The following is a 16,610-nucleotide window of genomic DNA, read 5'->3' as shown; positions in this document are numbered from 1 at the left end:
GTCTGACCCGGAGAGTCTGTATGTAGTGCCCTCAATGCAAATGCAACCCTACATCTGGATCGCAGAACGACGAGAGTAACCTGAATTCTTGGCAGTGGTTTGAGTAAGAATAGAATCGATCTTGATGATGGCCTGACTTCGGCCGGCCCCCATTGTAATGGGCACACTGTGCAGGACGGCGGTGTTCAAAGTCTGCAATTGACGTAATTCAATGACCGGAGTGATCTCAGAGTAGTCAACTGGACCTGAGCAGACAGAAAGATGAGCGAGTCATTGCCAAATGCGGACATTCTTGGGGGCTGGAATGCTTGGGTCTCCTAGCGCTCCGCCGGTCTTCCCTAATGTCCCAGACTTCCGCTTCCACCGGTACCCAATGGTGGCTGTCTCACATTGAATTCCATCGTTGTTTCTCTTTTCGGAAGAAAAGCAACATCGATCAGAATTTGCAGTTCCCGCATCCATTGATGCGTGGTCGTGGGGAAAAGCAGCTCGCGGGCCTAGAATTCCATGGAAGGGGGCACAGTCAGCTCCTGCGATGCTTTGGGAGGCTCACAACAAACCGAATTATGCTTTCGTCCTTTCCCGATTTGCAGTAGAGCCGATTGTGCGTCCTCATTGCTCAAATCGCAGTGCTGCTTGCAAGTGGGATGATGGGCGCCGGGGTCCAAAATCGAGACATGCAATCTGATCTCCCAGAGCGGACAATGCCCAAAACCTGTTATCCGGCCAGGCCGGGTGGATCTGCCATTGAAGAGGTTGGATCCTGGCCGTGTTTAAGTTGCACTTAAAGACTCCTCTTTTCGGAGTGGGCTGTTGTTTTCTCTGCTTCATACCAAACCCCATGTGCTGCGGTCCAGAATAACCACCACTCCTTGCAGTCACAGGCCGCGCAAACCACTCGCCATGGAGGATCTCCGTCGCATATATCTCTTTGGAGATCAGACAATCAGTTGTGACGAAGGCCTCCGCAACCTATTGCAGGCGAAGAACCATACTATCGTCGCCTCGTTCATCGAAAGATGCTTCCACGCACTGCGTCAGGAAATCACCAGGCTGCCGCCTTCTCAGCGCACACTCTTCCCGCGGTTCACCAGCATCGCCGACTTGCTTGCTCGGCATCGTGAGTCAGGGACAAACCCTGCGCTGGGGAGTGCGTTGACCTGTATCTATCAACTGGGATGTTTCATCGAGTAAGTCCCTTTCAATAGGTTTCCCAGAACATGGCTAAGTGCAAATAGTTACCACGGTGATCGTGGACATCCATATCCTTCCTCGGATGACGGCCTTCTGGGTTCATGTACGGGTATGTTGAGTTGCGCCGCTGTCAGCTCGTGCAAGAATGTCGGAGAACTACTGCCGCTGGCAGTCGAGGTTGTCAAATTGACTATTCACCTCGGGCTTTGTGTCATGAGAGTCCGAGAAATGGTGGACTCGTCAGAGTCATCCTCCGGCAGCTGGTCGATCCTCGTTTCTGAGATTAATGAGGCAGATGCCGCCAACCTGATTAGCAGTTTCGCTAAGAAGCGAGTAAGTACAGCGTACAATCGTTGGAAGAAAATACTGACATACCAGGGAATTACCCCCTCGTCGCAACCATACATCAGCGCAGTTGGATCGAAAGGTCTCACCATCAGCGCACCACCCGACATTCTCGACAAGTTCATCGAAGAAGGTCTTCCGAAGGAGTACAAACACTTCAAGGCTCCTGGGGTCAGCGGCCCGTACCACGCGCCGCATCTGTATAATGATCGAGAAATTCGCGAGATCCTCAGCTTCTGCTCCGACGACGTAATTTCGCGCCACACGCCACGGGTTCCATTGGTCTCGAGCAACACAGGGAAGCTGGTCCAGGTGAAGAGCATGCGTGATCTGTTGAAGGTAGCTCTGGAGGAAATCCTCTTGCGCAAGATCTGCTGGGACAAAGTCACAGAGTCTTGCCTTTCCATCGTTCACGCTGCCAACGACAAGCCCTGGAGGATTCTCCCTATCGCCAGCAACGCCACGCAAGGCTTGGTTACTGCCCTTCAGCGTATGGGCAACTGCCAGGTCGAGGTAGACACCGGTGTCGGCGCTCCTCAAATGGACCCGGCCGCTCCAAATGCTACGGGCAACGCATCACGGTCTAAGATCGCCATTATCGGAATGTCGGGACGTTTCCCCGAGGCAGATGGCGTCGAAGCCTTTTGGGACTTGTTGTACAAAGGTCTGGACGTTCACAAAAAGGTCCCGCCTGAGCGATGGGATGTCGACGCTCATGTGGACGTGACCGGTACAAAGCGGAACACCAGCAAAGTCCCATACGGCTGCTGGATCAACGAGCCCGGTCTATTCGATGCCCGTTTCTTCAACATGTCTCCACGAGAGGCACTTCAGGCAGACCCTGCACAGCGACTGGCGCTGTTATCGGCTTACGAGGCCCTAGAAATGGCAGGCTTTGTTCCGAACAGCAGCCCGTCAACTCAGAGAGACCGCGTCGGCATCTTCATGGGTATGACCAGTGATGATTATCGTGAGATCAACAGCGGCCAGGACATTGACACTTACTTCATTCCTGGCGGCAACCGAGCATTCACCCCCGGTCGAATCAACTACTACTTCAAGTTCAGTGGCCCTAGTGTAAGTGTTGATACTGCCTGCTCGTCCAGCCTTGCTGCCATCCACTTGGCCTGCAACGCCATCTGGAGGAATGATTGCGACACCGCCATCAGTGGTGGAGTGAATCTCCTCACTAACCCTGACAACCATGCCGGTCTGGATCGTGGCCACTTCCTGTCTCGGACAGGCAACTGCAACACCTTTGATGACGGCGCGGATGGCTACTGCCGGGCTGACGGGGTGGGCACGATCGTCCTGAAGCGTTTGGAGGATGCCGAGGCTGACAATGATCCCATTCTGGGAATCATCAACGCCGCCTACACCAATCACTCGGCCGAAGCCGTCTCCATTACCCGTCCTCATGTCGGCGCCCAGGCGTTCATCTTCAACAAGCTCCTCAACGACACCAACACCAACCCACACGAGGTCGGCTACGTGGAAATGCACGGAACCGGTACTCAGGCGGGTGACGCCGTCGAGATGCAGTCCGTCCTGGATGTCTTTGCACCCGACTACCGCCGCGGCCCGGCCAATTCCCTTTACCTTGGTTCCGCCAAGTCGAACATCGGGCACGGAGAATCAGCTTCAGGAGTGACATCCCTGGTCAAGGTGCTGTTGATGTTGAAGCAGAACATGATCCCGCCGCACTGTGGAATCAAAACAAAGATCAACCACAACTTCCCCACGGATTTGGCCCAGCGAAATGTTCATATTGCCTTCAAGCCAACCCCCTGGAACAGACCAGTATCAGGCAAGCGGAAGATGTTCATCAACAACTTCTCTGCTGCGGGCGGTAACACCGCTCTTCTGATGGAAGATGCTCCCCTGCGTGAGATCACAGGGCAGGATCCCCGAAATGTGCATGTGGTGTCTGTGACGGCACGATCCCAGACTGCGCTGAAGCGTAACATCAACGCCTTGATCAAGTACATCAACACGCATGCGCCCTCGTCGCCGGCGAATGAGCGACGGTTCCTGGCCAGTCTGGCTTATACCACCACTGCGCGTCGCATGCATCACCCATTCAGGGTCACCGCTGTCGGATCGAGTGTGAAAGATATCCGTGATGCCCTGCGTCAACGTGCCGATCAGGATGTCACAACTCCCGTGCCCGCCACAGCCCCCAAGACTGGGTTCATCTTCACCGGCCAGGGAGCTCAGTACACTGGAATGGGCAAGCAGTTGTACGAGGATTGTGTCGCATTCAGAAGCACGATTCACCGACTCGATTGCATTGCTCAAAGCCAGGGGTTGCCCTCTATTCTCCCCTTGATTGACGGTAGTGTACCCGTGGAAGAACTGAGTCCTGTCGTGACGCAGCTGGGAACCACATGCCTCCAAATGGCTCTGGTCAACTACTGGAAGGGACTTGGTGTCACTCCTGCGTTTGTTCTGGGTCACAGCCTGGGAGATTACGCAGCGTTGAACACTGCCGGTGTCTTGTCTACCAGTGACACGATTTACCTCTGTGGCCGTCGCGCTCAGCTTCTCACGGAGCAGTGTCAGATGGGGACCCACGCCATGCTTGCCGTCAAGGCTGCCGTCTCCGAGATTCAACATCTGCTTGATCCCGAGGCTCATGCCGTCGCCTGCATCAACGGTCCCACCGAGACTGTCATCAGCGGGCTCAGCGGCCGAATCGATGAGTTGGCACAGCAGTGCTCCAGCCAGAATCTCAAGTCCACCAAACTCAAAGTGCCGTTCGCGTTCCACTCGGCCCAAGTGGACCCGATTCTCGAATCGTTCGAAGAGAGCGCCCAGGGAGTTGTTTTCCACAAGCCTGCCGTCCCATTCGTCTCGGCTCTGAACGGAGAGGTCATCACGGAGTCGAACTACAACTTGCTGGGCCCGAAGTATATGGTGAAGCATTGTCGGGAAGCCGTCAACTTCCTTGGTGCTCTTGAGGCCACTCGGCACGCCAAGTTGATGAATGACGCCACACTGTGGGTCGAAGTGGGATCGCATCCCATCTGCTCGGGAATGATCAAGTCCACCTTTGGTCCGCAGGCGACTACCGTTCCTTCCCTCCGCCGCGACGACGATCCATGGAAGATCCTCTCCAACAGTCTCTCGACGTTGCACCTTGCAGGCGTCGAGCTCACCTGGAAGGAATTCCACCAGGACTTCAGCTCGGCTCACGAGGTTCTCGAGTTGCCCCGGTACGGATGGGACCTGAAGAATTACTGGATCCCTTACACGAACAACTTCTGCCTTACCAAGGGGGCTCCCGTTACCGCGGAGGTATCGGCGCCCAAGTCTACCTTCCTCACGACTGCGGCGCAAAAGATTGTGGAATGCCGTGAGGAAGGAAGCACGGCGACATTGGTGATTGAGAATAATATTGCGGATCCAGAACTCAACCGTGTTATCCAAGGCCACAAGGTCAACGGAGTGGCTCTAACGCCATCGGTAAGTTTAGCTGTACTCACCATTTCGAATGAGAAAGCTGACCTATATACGTAGTCTCTCTACGCAGATATTGCGCAAACGCTCGTCGACCACTTGATCACCAAATACAAACCAGAGTACCAGGGCCTGGGTCTGGATGTCTGCGACATGACGGTGCCTAAACCTCTCATTGCCAAGTCCGGGGATCAATTCTTCAGAGTCTCGGCGGTGATGAGCTGGGCCGAGCAGAAGGCGAGCGTACAAGTCTGGTCTGTGAACGCAGACGGCAAGAAAACGGTCGAGCACGCCAACTGCACAGTCAAGCTTTTCAACTGCGCGGAGCGGGAAACGGAGTGGAAGAGAATCTCCTACCTGATCAAGCGAAGCGTGTCTCTCCTGCAGGACAAGGCTCAGACCGGGGAGGCTCACCGCATGCAGCGAGGAATGGTGTACAAGCTGTTTGCTGCTCTGGTGGACTATGACGAAAACTTCAAGGCCATCCAGGAAGTCATCCTGGATAGCAATCAGCACGAAGCCACGGCGCGAGTCAAGTTCACAGCCCCTGCGGGCAACTTCCATCGCAACCCCTTCTGGATCGACAGTTTCGGCCATCTGTCTGGGTTCATCATGAATGCCAGCGATGCGACCGACTCCAAGAACCAGGTATTCGTCAACCACGGATGGGACTCCATGCGCTGCCTGAAGAGGTTCTCCGGCGACAACACTTACCAGACCTATGTAAAGATGCAGCCGTGGAAGGACTCCATCTGGGCGGGTGACGTCTATGTCTTTGAGGGGGATGACATTATCGCTGTGTACGGGGGTGTTAAGGTATACCGCAAATCTCCTAACTGAAAGAAGTGACTTTTACTAACGGTGGCGTATAGTTCCAAGCGTTAGCTCGAAAGATCCTGGATACGGTTCTTCCGCCAGTCGGAGGGCCCAAGACGGCCACTGCGCCGGTGCCAGCCAAGCCTATTGCGGAGAAGAAAGCTCCCGCCCCTATCAAGGTCACTGGTCCTCCCAAGCCCAACCCAAACAACGCACGTTCTGCATCACCAGTGGTTGCACGGGCATTGGAGATCCTGGCTGCAGAGGTTGGCCTGTCTGAAGCAGAAATGACCGACAGTCTCAATTTTGCCGACTACGGAGTCGACTCGCTGCTCTCCTTGACGGTGACCGGTAGGTATCGTGAAGAACTGAACCTCGACCTTGAATCGTCCGTGTTCATGGATTACCCCACCATCAAGGATTTCAAGGCATACCTGGCTGAGAAGGGCTTCTGCGACAGCAGCAGCCCCGAGCCGTCCAGCGAGCCCGAGTCCAAGTTCTCTTTCAACAGCGACGCATCATCGGAATCTTCCAGCGGACTTACCACTCCTGGGATTCCCTCTCCTGTGAAGCAAGTGGCGCCCAAGGATGGGCAAAACAAGGTTTGGAATAGCATCTGCAGTATCATCGCGGAGGAGATCGGGGTATCGGTCGGAGACATTGATCCCACCGACAGCTTGCCAGAAATGGGCATGGACTCTCTGCTGTCCCTGACCGTGCTCGGTCGGATCCGAGAGACACTCGACATCGACCTGCCTTCAGAGTTCTTCCTCGAGAACCCGACACTGGACGCGGTCCAAGCTGCGCTGGACCTGAAGCCGAAGATGGTGCCTGCATCTACGCCTGTCTCAGAACCCATCAGGCTTCTCGAGACGATCAACAACAAGGAGCCGAAGGCCACTCAGCATCCTCCGGCGACCTCGATCCTTCTTCAGGGCAACCCCCGCACCGCCACCAAAAAGCTCTTCATGTTCCCCGACGGTTCGGGCTCCGCCTCCTCCTACGCGACGATTCCGGCCCTCTCCCCCGATGTCTGTGTCTACGGCCTCAACTGCCCTTACATGAAGACACCTCAGAATCTCACGTGCAGTCTCGACGAACTGACCGAGCCATATCTCGCTGAGATCCGCCGTCGTCAGCCCAAGGGGCCCTACAGCTTTGGTGGTTGGTCGGCCGGTGGTATCTGCGCCTTTGACGCAGCCCGTCAGCTGATCCTCGAGGAAGGGGAGGAGGTGGAGCGATTGCTTCTGCTCGACTCGCCCTTCCCCATCGGTCTGGAGAAGTTGCCCCCTCGTCTGTACAAGTTCTTCAACTCGATTGGGCTCTTTGGCGACGGGAAGCGGGCGCCTCCCGACTGGCTCCTACCCCACTTCCTTGCCTTCATCGACTCGCTCGATGCCTACAAAGCGGTTCCTCTGCCGTTCAACGACAGCAAATGGGCCAAGAAGATGCCTAAGACCTACCTGATCTGGGCCAAGGACGGGGTCTGCGGCAAGCCGGGCGATCCCCGGCCGGAGCCTGCAGAGGATGGGTCCGAGGACCCCCGCGAAATGAAGTGGCTCCTCAACGACCGCACGGATCTGGGGCCAAATAAATGGGATACGCTGGTCGGACCGCAAAACATTGGCGGAATCCATGTGATGGAGGAAGCGAATCATTTCACCATGACGACGGGACAGAAGGCGAAGGAGTTGTCAGAATTCATGGCCAAGGCCATGAGTTCCTAGGTTGGGGTGGAGTTGTGCATACCTAAATTGTTTTTTTTTTCGGCTAATAATCGCAACATGTACTTTACTCCCCTTCTCAACTGTAACTTAAACCGATTTTAGTTGCGTCTGCAGGATCTAATGGATGTCTTTTTTGAATGTGAATATCTGAGACGCCAACAAGGACGTGGCTTGGCTTGGCTTATACACAACACAGCCTTGTAGTATCTAGCCTAGTAGGACTATTCTTGAACGAGGCTTGGATATGCCAAGAGCGGGGGGGTTCTGCCAATGCTGATCATTTGATGATGCTCTTCGATGCCATTTGATGTCATTGGTGTTTAATGATGGTTGATGAAGCTGCCTTGGCTGTGTGTTGGTGACGAGGTCAAAAGTGTGTTGACTGTTCGCGTTACAAATATCTTCTCGAGTCACGGGACCGCGAGAGAGCCTTAGGAGTTCAGGCCGAAGTGAGTGGCTGAAGCAGATTTCCTCCCAATGGAATAATACTTAAGATGTACTACTCCGTATGGCGGTGTCGAGCCTTCAAGCATTCATAAGAGATCAGTTCATGATCTCTTAAACAGCTAAAAAGTTCTAGAAGGGGTGCTGAGGATGGCGGTTCAAGCCGAACGTGAGATCTACGCTGTCATAAGCAGAGCACGTTATGGCCTTACCACCGAGACCGAGGTCTATGCTTCGATCACTTTGATGCTGTGTGATATTATTGCATGATAATACTGCAGAATCAATGTTACATCAACTGTCTTACAGAGCAAGCTTATCTGGACTCGTCAATTCAATGCTTTGGTCTATTATTATTGCCAAAGGGTGAGGGGTTTTAATTCTTTTACGATGGCCTATGATCTATTGAATATAAAACCAGACTAATGGGAAGGAAGCTAATTTGATAGGTAAGGATCACGCGATCAACTGCCCATCTGATCTCACCGATGTTGTCCGGGAGGATCTCCAACGAAGGATGGAAGTATAGAAGGATGGAAATGAGCAGACATCAACCACTGTAGTTCAGGCCAAGTCATGACTCCTGATGGTGCACATCCCCTTGTCCTCTAGTAACATTACTATCTATCACCTCGAGCGTTGAGGCCTGAGGGGAGAAATGAGACACGACTCCGGATAACCGACCGCAACGAACCAATCATAAAACATTTCGGAATTACTTTGACACATTGCTAGATCTAATTGGTCGAAGCTAGAGACACTGCCCCGTGTGGCCAGTCCCAAACAGGAAAGGGATCACTGGGTCTGGCGCTGAGCGTGTGTCATCTTGCCTCTTTGGGTTTAGCCTCAGAATCACACCCCTCAAAAAAAAGAACAAAAGCACCTATTCTGGGCATAAAATGAAAAAAGGATTGAAAAGGGGGCACCTAAAGTAAAGATCTCGCCTCGTGGTAATTGATCTTGGACACTCATTTCATTAAGCTCAAGAAGAACACAATACTCTGTACAGAATGTCATTGTCGTAGGGGATACCTCTTGCAGAGCTTTCGTCTTCCATTGGAAAAGTAAAAAAGTCAGCTGCTGGGAGCCTGGGGCCACTTATTTTCAGGGACTCCGCATTTCTAAAATAAGTCATCTCCTCCACTTGGATGATTCTGCCACCGATCATTGGCGTATTAGGATTTACAGGCAAATACTGGCGCTCAATCAGGGGCGAAATCCAACGCCCCAGGGTCTAGGGTCCTAGGGTCAATTTGAATCCGTGTCTCCATCTCGTGTTTCAAACTGTGCGGCGGAGGGTTTTCCAACTGTGCCTGATCTCAATAGTCCCTACTAATCTATCCCACTCCTGCGGCTCCTACCGGCGCTGTAGACTACTGTAGGGACTATCGTGTACTTAGTGCCGAGTGTCTGCCTTGCCCCGAGTGGATTCTCTAGTCCAAAGAGCTTCCAAGCTAATCCCAAGGCCGACTTAGAGTGACATCGTTCGTCTCCTCTTAAAAACACCAATAAATTCTCTTCTTCTGATTACTGTCGTTCTTGTCCTTTCCTCCATCCATTCCTCCGTCTCTTTTGACTCTTCGACGACTTCTTCACTCCTTTCGAGCTCCTCTTTCAACAAGAGCTTCGTCATCTTCTCATCCTCATCGATGCGTTCTCCGTCTTGTTGAATGCGGATGTCTCCTCTCTCGTAGCAATTCTTGCTGATCGCGTGCCCCATCGTGGGCTATGCGAGGTCCTCTTTTGAATACAAATAACATAACATAATCATATCGTTGAGAAGCTGTCATCGTCTCCTTGATCGTCATGAACTTCTTCAAGTTCTCCGAGCTCGTCGATCAGCTCGTTCGAGTCGTCCGAGATTCCCCCGCGCACACCTTCGACCGGTGGTGGAGTGTATCGCGGAAATTCTTCTTCACCCTCACCTTCGTCTCACTGATCTGGGCCAAATTCTTACACATATATACTCATCTCTACTCATTACCGCTGGCCAAATTACTTCTATGGGGTCCGACCTTCTTTTTCCAGGATGTCATCTTTATCCTCGTCGTCCGTCTGCTCACCAAAACCATCCCCTGGCGACCCGGCGCCGTTCTCGCTGCACTATGCACCGTGCCATTCAGGTAGATAACAACCATTCCTTCTGAAATCGTCTGAACCACTGATAACTGATTATTGTTGTCTTACTAGTTTGCTGATGTCTGGCATGGCGTCTTCCGCCACCTCCTTTTACGTCGTGACCGGCGCCGAAATCCACTGGCGACAGGTCCGCACTTTTCAGAGCGATGCGGCTGCCGTTCGGACCCTGCTCACCGGCTTGACAGGGTTTCTGATCGTGGAAGCTATCATAATTGCTGCCTCCTGGTTCCTGGCGGCACCCATCCACCGAGCTACGGGTGGGGTCTTACGGATCTTGGGGACGCCCTTGCAGAGGCTAGCGCAACGGATCTGGAGCCTTCGTTGCCCGCAGTGGAGGAGGAAGACCAGTCCCAAGGATCCGGAGCGGTATGAACAGATTGCGGTGGATGATTACCTGGACGACAAGAGTGACGACGGAGATTCGGTGTTTCTCCTCGACCCGATGAGTCACGAGACCCCCGTCAGACATCACGAATCGCTGTTCAAACGTCTAGCCGTCTTCGTCTTCTTCGGCGCGTATATACTGCTCCGATGCCTTCGCCCCCCCAATCCGTCGTACATGTTCCTGTCCGGGTCGCTGCCCGTCGTCCCATTCGCCCCAGCGAACCGCGGCGGGTCACCAATCGATGCCGACGTGATGCCGGGAGACTACCGCTGGCTGGAAGGTCGCTCGGCGATGGATAAGGCGCCGAAGTGGGATTGGCTGCCGAGCGATCCAATCGCCGGGTTCGAGGATTGGTATCCGGGATTCGAGGAAGATCATCCACCGCATCATGGACCGCATCACGGACCGGATCACAAGCCGCATCATCGCCGTCGTCCTCCCCCCCTGCATTACAACCCGGCCAAGGATCCGTTGCACATCTCCAATCTACAGAATCCCCTGTTAGAACCCCTGAAGGAAGCACTCGCCAGCGGAAACGTGAGCATCAAACACGTCATCCTGCTGAAATTGGAGAGCACCCGCGCGGACGTCTTTCCGCTCCGCAGGGACTCGTTCATGTGGAATCGTATCGCTGATTCCCACCCGAACCACACCATTCCCGATGCCGTGCAGCAGAAACTGGCCAAGTTGACCCAGACGGCGGAGTACCTCACCGGATTTGATTCGGGCTTTGCGCGCGACCCGGCCGCACACAATGGAAGAAAGGCGTTCGGTGGCATCAGCGCCCGCAATGCCTTCACCACGGGCACCTACACGCTCAAGAGTCTGGTCGGAACTATCTGCGGCGTTACCCCATTGGTGACCGATTTCAACCGCGAGTACAAGCATCACATCTACCAACCCTGCATGCCGCATGTCCTCAACGCCCTCAACCGTCAGATTGACTTCGCGAACAGGACCAAGGATTTCACTTCGTGGCCCTGGCACTCCATGTGGATGCAGTCCGTGACTGAGGGCTACGACAAGCAGAACGAGCTGACTCCGCGACTGGGATACAAGGATATTCTCGCCAAGGAGCAGCTGGAAAGCCCCAGCGCCAAGCACTATCCGGTCAAGTCCAAGGAGATCAACTATTATGGATACCCCGACACCGAGCTGCGCGAGTACTTTCGCGATGCGATCGACGACGCCGAGCGGGAGCACAAGCGACTGTTCATCACTCACCTGACCGGTACGACTCACCATCCGTGGGGGATGCCCAACAACAGCTACCAGCACTTCATGGGCGACAAGAACTTCAAGGCCAAGGACGATCTCAACAAGTATCTGAACACGATCGGTTTCATCGACAATTGGCTGGCGGAGATCATGGACATTCTCCACGAGAAGGGCGTCGCGGACGAGACCCTGCTCGTCATGGCCGGCGATCACGGATTATCTCTTCCCAACGACGGAGGCGTCACTCCCTACGACAATCCGCATATCGGCAGTTTCCAGGTCCCCATCGTATTTGCTCATCCCAAACTCCCGCCCGTCGAGATCACGTCGCCCGTGATCTCCGACCAGATCGTGCCCACGATCCTGGATCTCTTGATTGAGTCTTCGTCGCTGGAGAAAAAGGCCACCCGTGCGGCCAAGGACGTGCTGTCCCTCTATGAAGGGCAGTCCATGATTCGGCCCCTGATCCCCGAGAAGGACGGCAAGCAAGACTGGCAGTTCACCGTGATGAACACGGGCGGTTCCTGGCTGGCAGTGCGCTCTGCGGCCAAACCCGCCTTCCGGCTCGTCATCCCCCTCATCGACGACCTGGAGTGGCGGTTCACGGATCTGGAAAAGGATCCCAACGAACTCCACCCGATCAAGAACTTTGACCTGATTGATCTGGCCCGGAAACTCGAAAAACAGTACGGCCGAGAAGTGACCGACTGGGTCCGCGACGCCGCTCATGTTGCATCGTGGTGGGTGGCCGAAAACTGGCGTCGCTACCGGTATCGTCCCGAGCCCAAGCATTGACGATTGCATATATCTTCTTGATTTTTCTATTTTGGTTCTCCTCTTGTATATGCTCTTCAGCTATGCCGTTTGCATTTTCATATCACATATTGCATCTTGTCGATATACCCGACCTCCAGGCGTACACCCCCTTCCCAGTTCGTTGGAGGAGTCACAAACAACTGGACCCATTTTTGAAGCGATTGTACATATTATTTTGGAATACATGTTGAATTCAATCACCATTGGAGTATGCTTCGCATTGGTATAAGTCATTGGACTGTAGGACACGATCAGCGCTTTCTGGCTCATCATCGGTAGGCGGCCCGAAGCATCACAGCCTGTTGACAGGCCAATGCTTCTAGAATCGTGTCATGGGTCTGGAGCCTGCCTTCCTGTATAGCCTGTCACTCAACATATTCCAGCGCTCGTCTAATTAGGCTAGACACAGTCAGCTGAACAGTTGCATCTTGAAGAAGCAGCACGAGACTGGAATATATGCTCAGGTCTGTCAGCACAATAGATTAAGCACTTACTTGGCTGCATACTGCGGCCGTTGCGATAGGTGGATTGTTTAACCATGCACGACAGCCTACGCAAGTATTCTCCGGCCACGCTGGTATTAGTATGCTGCTGCCGGCAGATTTATCCAACACCCACTCGGGAATGATTCCTGTCCGAGACGTGTGCAGCATGCACTCCGCATTATTCAGGGTCTGCAGAGAGTTCCCCCCGCTCCCATATCAGTAATTGTGAGGCCGATCGCGTATCACCAGCAATGGCGCTATACCTACCCGGTCTTATTTATCCGCGACACCCGTCTCCAAGACTTCACGGATAATCTCCTGGTGCAATGGCTTCGTCTGGCAAATCAGAGTGTCGCATTTTTTGGACATGTAAACCTCAAACCGCGCCGAGACTCCGAGCCCCTTGCGGGAAGATATGAAATGACAACGCCAATTTATCCAGAACGTGCACTGTCCTTCGCACAGGCTCTCCCTCAGGCCGGACCAATACCCATGATAGTGATCCTCCTGGGCAGCGTGCAGCATGGATGCCCAGACGGGATGTTGCACTGGCTTATCGGTCCTGCGTGCTCGTGGGGCCTGGGCCGGTGGTATTTCAAGTTGTGTCGCCCGCTTCTCGACGAGTGCTGACATGTTTTTTTCTCATCTACCCCCGACGCTGTGCTTCGCTGGTGATGAAGCTACTCAACCGTCTCTCCGCCGCGTTTTTCGCCGTTAGCATCGGTCTGTCATGATATTACTGACCTGAACTACTGGACTGTTAGCTAACTGGCTCACAGTCGCACCATGCTGGGCCCAGTCGAGCACACCGGTGGTGTACACTGACCCTGCCACGGGCATCACGTTTGATACGTGGACAGTACCCACAAGCCAGACCGCAGGCGGTCTCACCTTCGGCGTGGCCCTCCCCAGCACGGCCTTGACTACGGACGCGACCGAGTTCATCGGATACCTGGTATGCCCTCGCTGACTCCAGTGACCTATCTCGCTGACCAGATAGCAATGCGCCTCTACCGACGCCACGAAAACAGGATGGTGCGGCATCTCCCTGAAGGGAAGCATGACCAGCAACCTCCTGCTCATGGCATGGCCCTACAAGGACGAGATCCTGACCTCCTTCCGCTTCAGCTCGGGCTATACCATGCCCGACGTGTACGCCGGCAACGCGACCCTCACGCAGATCTCGTCGTCCGTCAACGCAACGCACTACACGCTGCTCTTCCGGTGCCAGGGCTGTCTGGCCTGGAACCACAACGGGGTGACGGGGTCTGCGCCGACCAGCGCCAAACAGCTGGTGCTTGGGTGGGCGCAGTCCGTCGCCGCGCCAGGCAACCCGTCCTGTCCGGCGGAGATTACCCTGCAGCAGCACGATGCGCAGGGGATCTGGGTGGCGAAGCTTGATGCGTCGGCTGCTAGTGCGTCGTATGAGAAGTGGGCTGCGCTGGCGAACAAGACTGTTCCTGGTGATTGCTCCGGTGGGGGTGGTGGCACGGGTCCTGTCGGGGTGCCGGTGCCCGCTGGAACGACGTTTGACTATGTCGTTGTCGGCGGCGGTGCAGGCGGGATTGTCGTGGCAGATCGGCTCAGCGAGGCCGGACACAGCGTGTTGCTCATCGAGAAGGGGCCGCCGTCCTCGGGCCGCTGGGGTGGTACCATGAAGCCTGACTGGCTGGTCGGGACCAACCTGACTCGATTTGATGTGCCGGGGCTGTGCAATCAGATTTGGCATGATTCCGCGGGGATCGCCTGTGACGATATCGACCAGATGGCAGGTTGCGTTTTGGGAGGAGGGACCGCGGTTAATGCGGCCTTGTGGTGGAAGGTAGGTCCTTCTCTTCGCTGGCTGTGAACAGATCACGTTAATGACGTGAACAGCCATATCCCCTTGACTGGACGTACAATTTCCCCGCCGGCTGGCAGGCGGAGGACATGGTCTCCCCGACAAACCGGGTCTTCAACCGTATCCCCTGGACCGTCCATCCTTCCGCAGACGGGAAGATCTACATGCAGCAGGGGTACAATGTCATCGCGGGCGGTCTCCAAGCAGCCGGCTGGCAGGAACTGACACTGAACGACAACCCGTCGGCGAAGAACCATACCTATGGGCATACCCCGTACATGTTCTCCCACGGCGAGCGCGGCGGTCCCATGGCGACGTATCTTGTGTCTGCCAGCAAGCGAAGCAACTTTAAGCTGTGGATGAACACGACCGTCAAGCGGGTGGTCCGCACGGCGGACGGACATGTCACCGGTGTGGAGGTGGAGCCCTTCCTGGACGGGGGATACGAGGGCGTTGTCAATGTCACGGCGAAGACCGGTTGTGTCGTTCTGTCGGCGGGGACGTTTGGCTCGGCTAGGATCTTGATGCGAAGTATTTGCCCTTTTTTTTGCCATTGGAATGCGCTAACGCGGGACAGGTGGTATCGGACCGACGGATCAGTTGAATATCGTGAAGAGCTCGACTGATGGACCCACGATGATCGACAAGTCGGCCTGGATCAATCTTCCCGTGGGCATGAACCTCGTGGATCACGTCAATGTAAGTCCCTGTCTGGTTGATCGAGTAGCGCTGACAAAATAGACGGATACTGTTGCCACCCACCCCGACATCGTCTTCTATGACTTTTACGCTGCGTACGATGACCCGATCAAGAGCGATGCGTCGAGCTACCTCAGTAAGTTTGTCTATTGATCTGAGATCACTCCTCTAACCATAGCAGACAATCGCATCGGCATCCTAACCCAGTCCGCCCCGAACATCGGTCCAATGTAAGTAAGCCGTCGCAATAATCTACAGCCTACTGACCATCAGCTTCTTCGACGAAATCCGCGGGGCCGACGGCATCACCCGCCAAATCCAGTGGACTTCCAGAATGGAAGGAGGCCATGGCACACCTGACGACCGTAAGTGTTCACCCAGCATACAAGACAAACCCAGACTAATTTATCTAGATGCCGTCGTCATGAGCCAATACCTCGGCCGTGGTTCCACCTCGCGCGGACGCATGACCATTACCGCCAACTTGGATACCGTCGTCTCGACGCTGCCGTACCTGCGCGACCAGCACGATGTCGACGCCGTCATCCAGGGCCTTGTTAATATGCAGAATGCGCTCAAGAAAGTCGGACTGAACTGGACCTATCCTGCGCCGAATATCACGGCTGCAGAGTTTGTCAATACGGTATGTCTGATCTGACTCAACATTACTACTCCGCCACTCTAACTCGCATTAGATGGAAATAACAGCGAGCACCAGACGCGCGAACCACTGGCTGGGTAAGTGACTTCTCCTTTCTGTGTATGCATGCTGACCATGATCTACCAGGAACATGCAAAATGGGCACCGACGACGGAAGAAAGGGCGGCACGGCGGTGGTGGATACCAATACCAAGGTCTACGGCACCGACAACTTGTTCGTCGTGGATGGCAGTATCTTCCCCGGTATGGTGACTAGCAACCCCTCGGCTTATATTGTGATTGCGGCTGAGCGGGCGGCGGATCGGATTCTTGCGTTGGCTACTTAGTTTGCATGCATGTCTCAGCAGTCGCTTTAGTTGAGGAATCGACAGGTATATTTGAG

At 54.6% G+C, this 16,610-nt stretch overlaps 3 protein-coding genes across 3 annotated transcripts; all 3 read left to right on the top strand.

Moving 5' to 3' along the window:
- Positions 1 to 903: 903 nt before the first annotated feature.
- On the top strand, positions 904 to 7,541 carry pksP (polyketide synthase alb1; the record flags this gene model as incomplete). Its single annotated transcript, XM_089599552.1, has 5 exons — positions 904 to 1,190; positions 1,239 to 1,527; positions 1,573 to 5,004; positions 5,059 to 5,814; positions 5,871 to 7,541. 5 exons carry the CDS (start codon positions 904 to 906, stop codon positions 7,539 to 7,541), a joined length of 6,435 nt encoding a protein of 2,144 aa, XP_089455890.1.
- Positions 7,542 to 9,791: 2,250 nt separating this feature from the next.
- ALT_3329 (sulfatase domain protein) lies at positions 9,792 to 12,522 on the top strand (the record flags this gene model as incomplete). Its single annotated transcript, XM_033562765.2, has 2 exons — positions 9,792 to 10,108; positions 10,176 to 12,522. 2 exons carry the CDS (start codon positions 9,792 to 9,794, stop codon positions 12,520 to 12,522), a joined length of 2,664 nt encoding a protein of 887 aa, XP_033418656.2.
- A 1,180-nt stretch (positions 12,523 to 13,702) lies between these two features.
- ALT_3328 (cellobiose dehydrogenase) lies at positions 13,703 to 16,554 on the top strand (the record flags this gene model as incomplete). Its single annotated transcript, XM_089599551.1, has 11 exons — positions 13,703 to 13,751; positions 13,808 to 13,983; positions 14,029 to 14,850; positions 14,904 to 15,399; positions 15,446 to 15,567; positions 15,610 to 15,703; positions 15,749 to 15,797; positions 15,841 to 15,932; positions 15,981 to 16,210; positions 16,263 to 16,305; positions 16,355 to 16,554. The coding sequence occupies 11 exons, from the start codon at positions 13,703 to 13,705 to the stop codon at positions 16,552 to 16,554; spliced, it is 2,373 nt and encodes a 790-aa protein (XP_089455889.1).
- Positions 16,555 to 16,610: the final 56 nt, after the last annotated feature.

This window comes from Aspergillus lentulus (genome assembly GCF_001445615.1).
Source record: "Aspergillus lentulus DNA, contig: Alt08, strain: IFM 54703, whole genome shotgun sequence".
Classification (NCBI taxonomy): domain Eukaryota; kingdom Fungi; phylum Ascomycota; class Eurotiomycetes; order Eurotiales; family Aspergillaceae; genus Aspergillus; species Aspergillus lentulus.
This window is presented reverse-complemented; position numbering and strand designations above follow the sequence as displayed.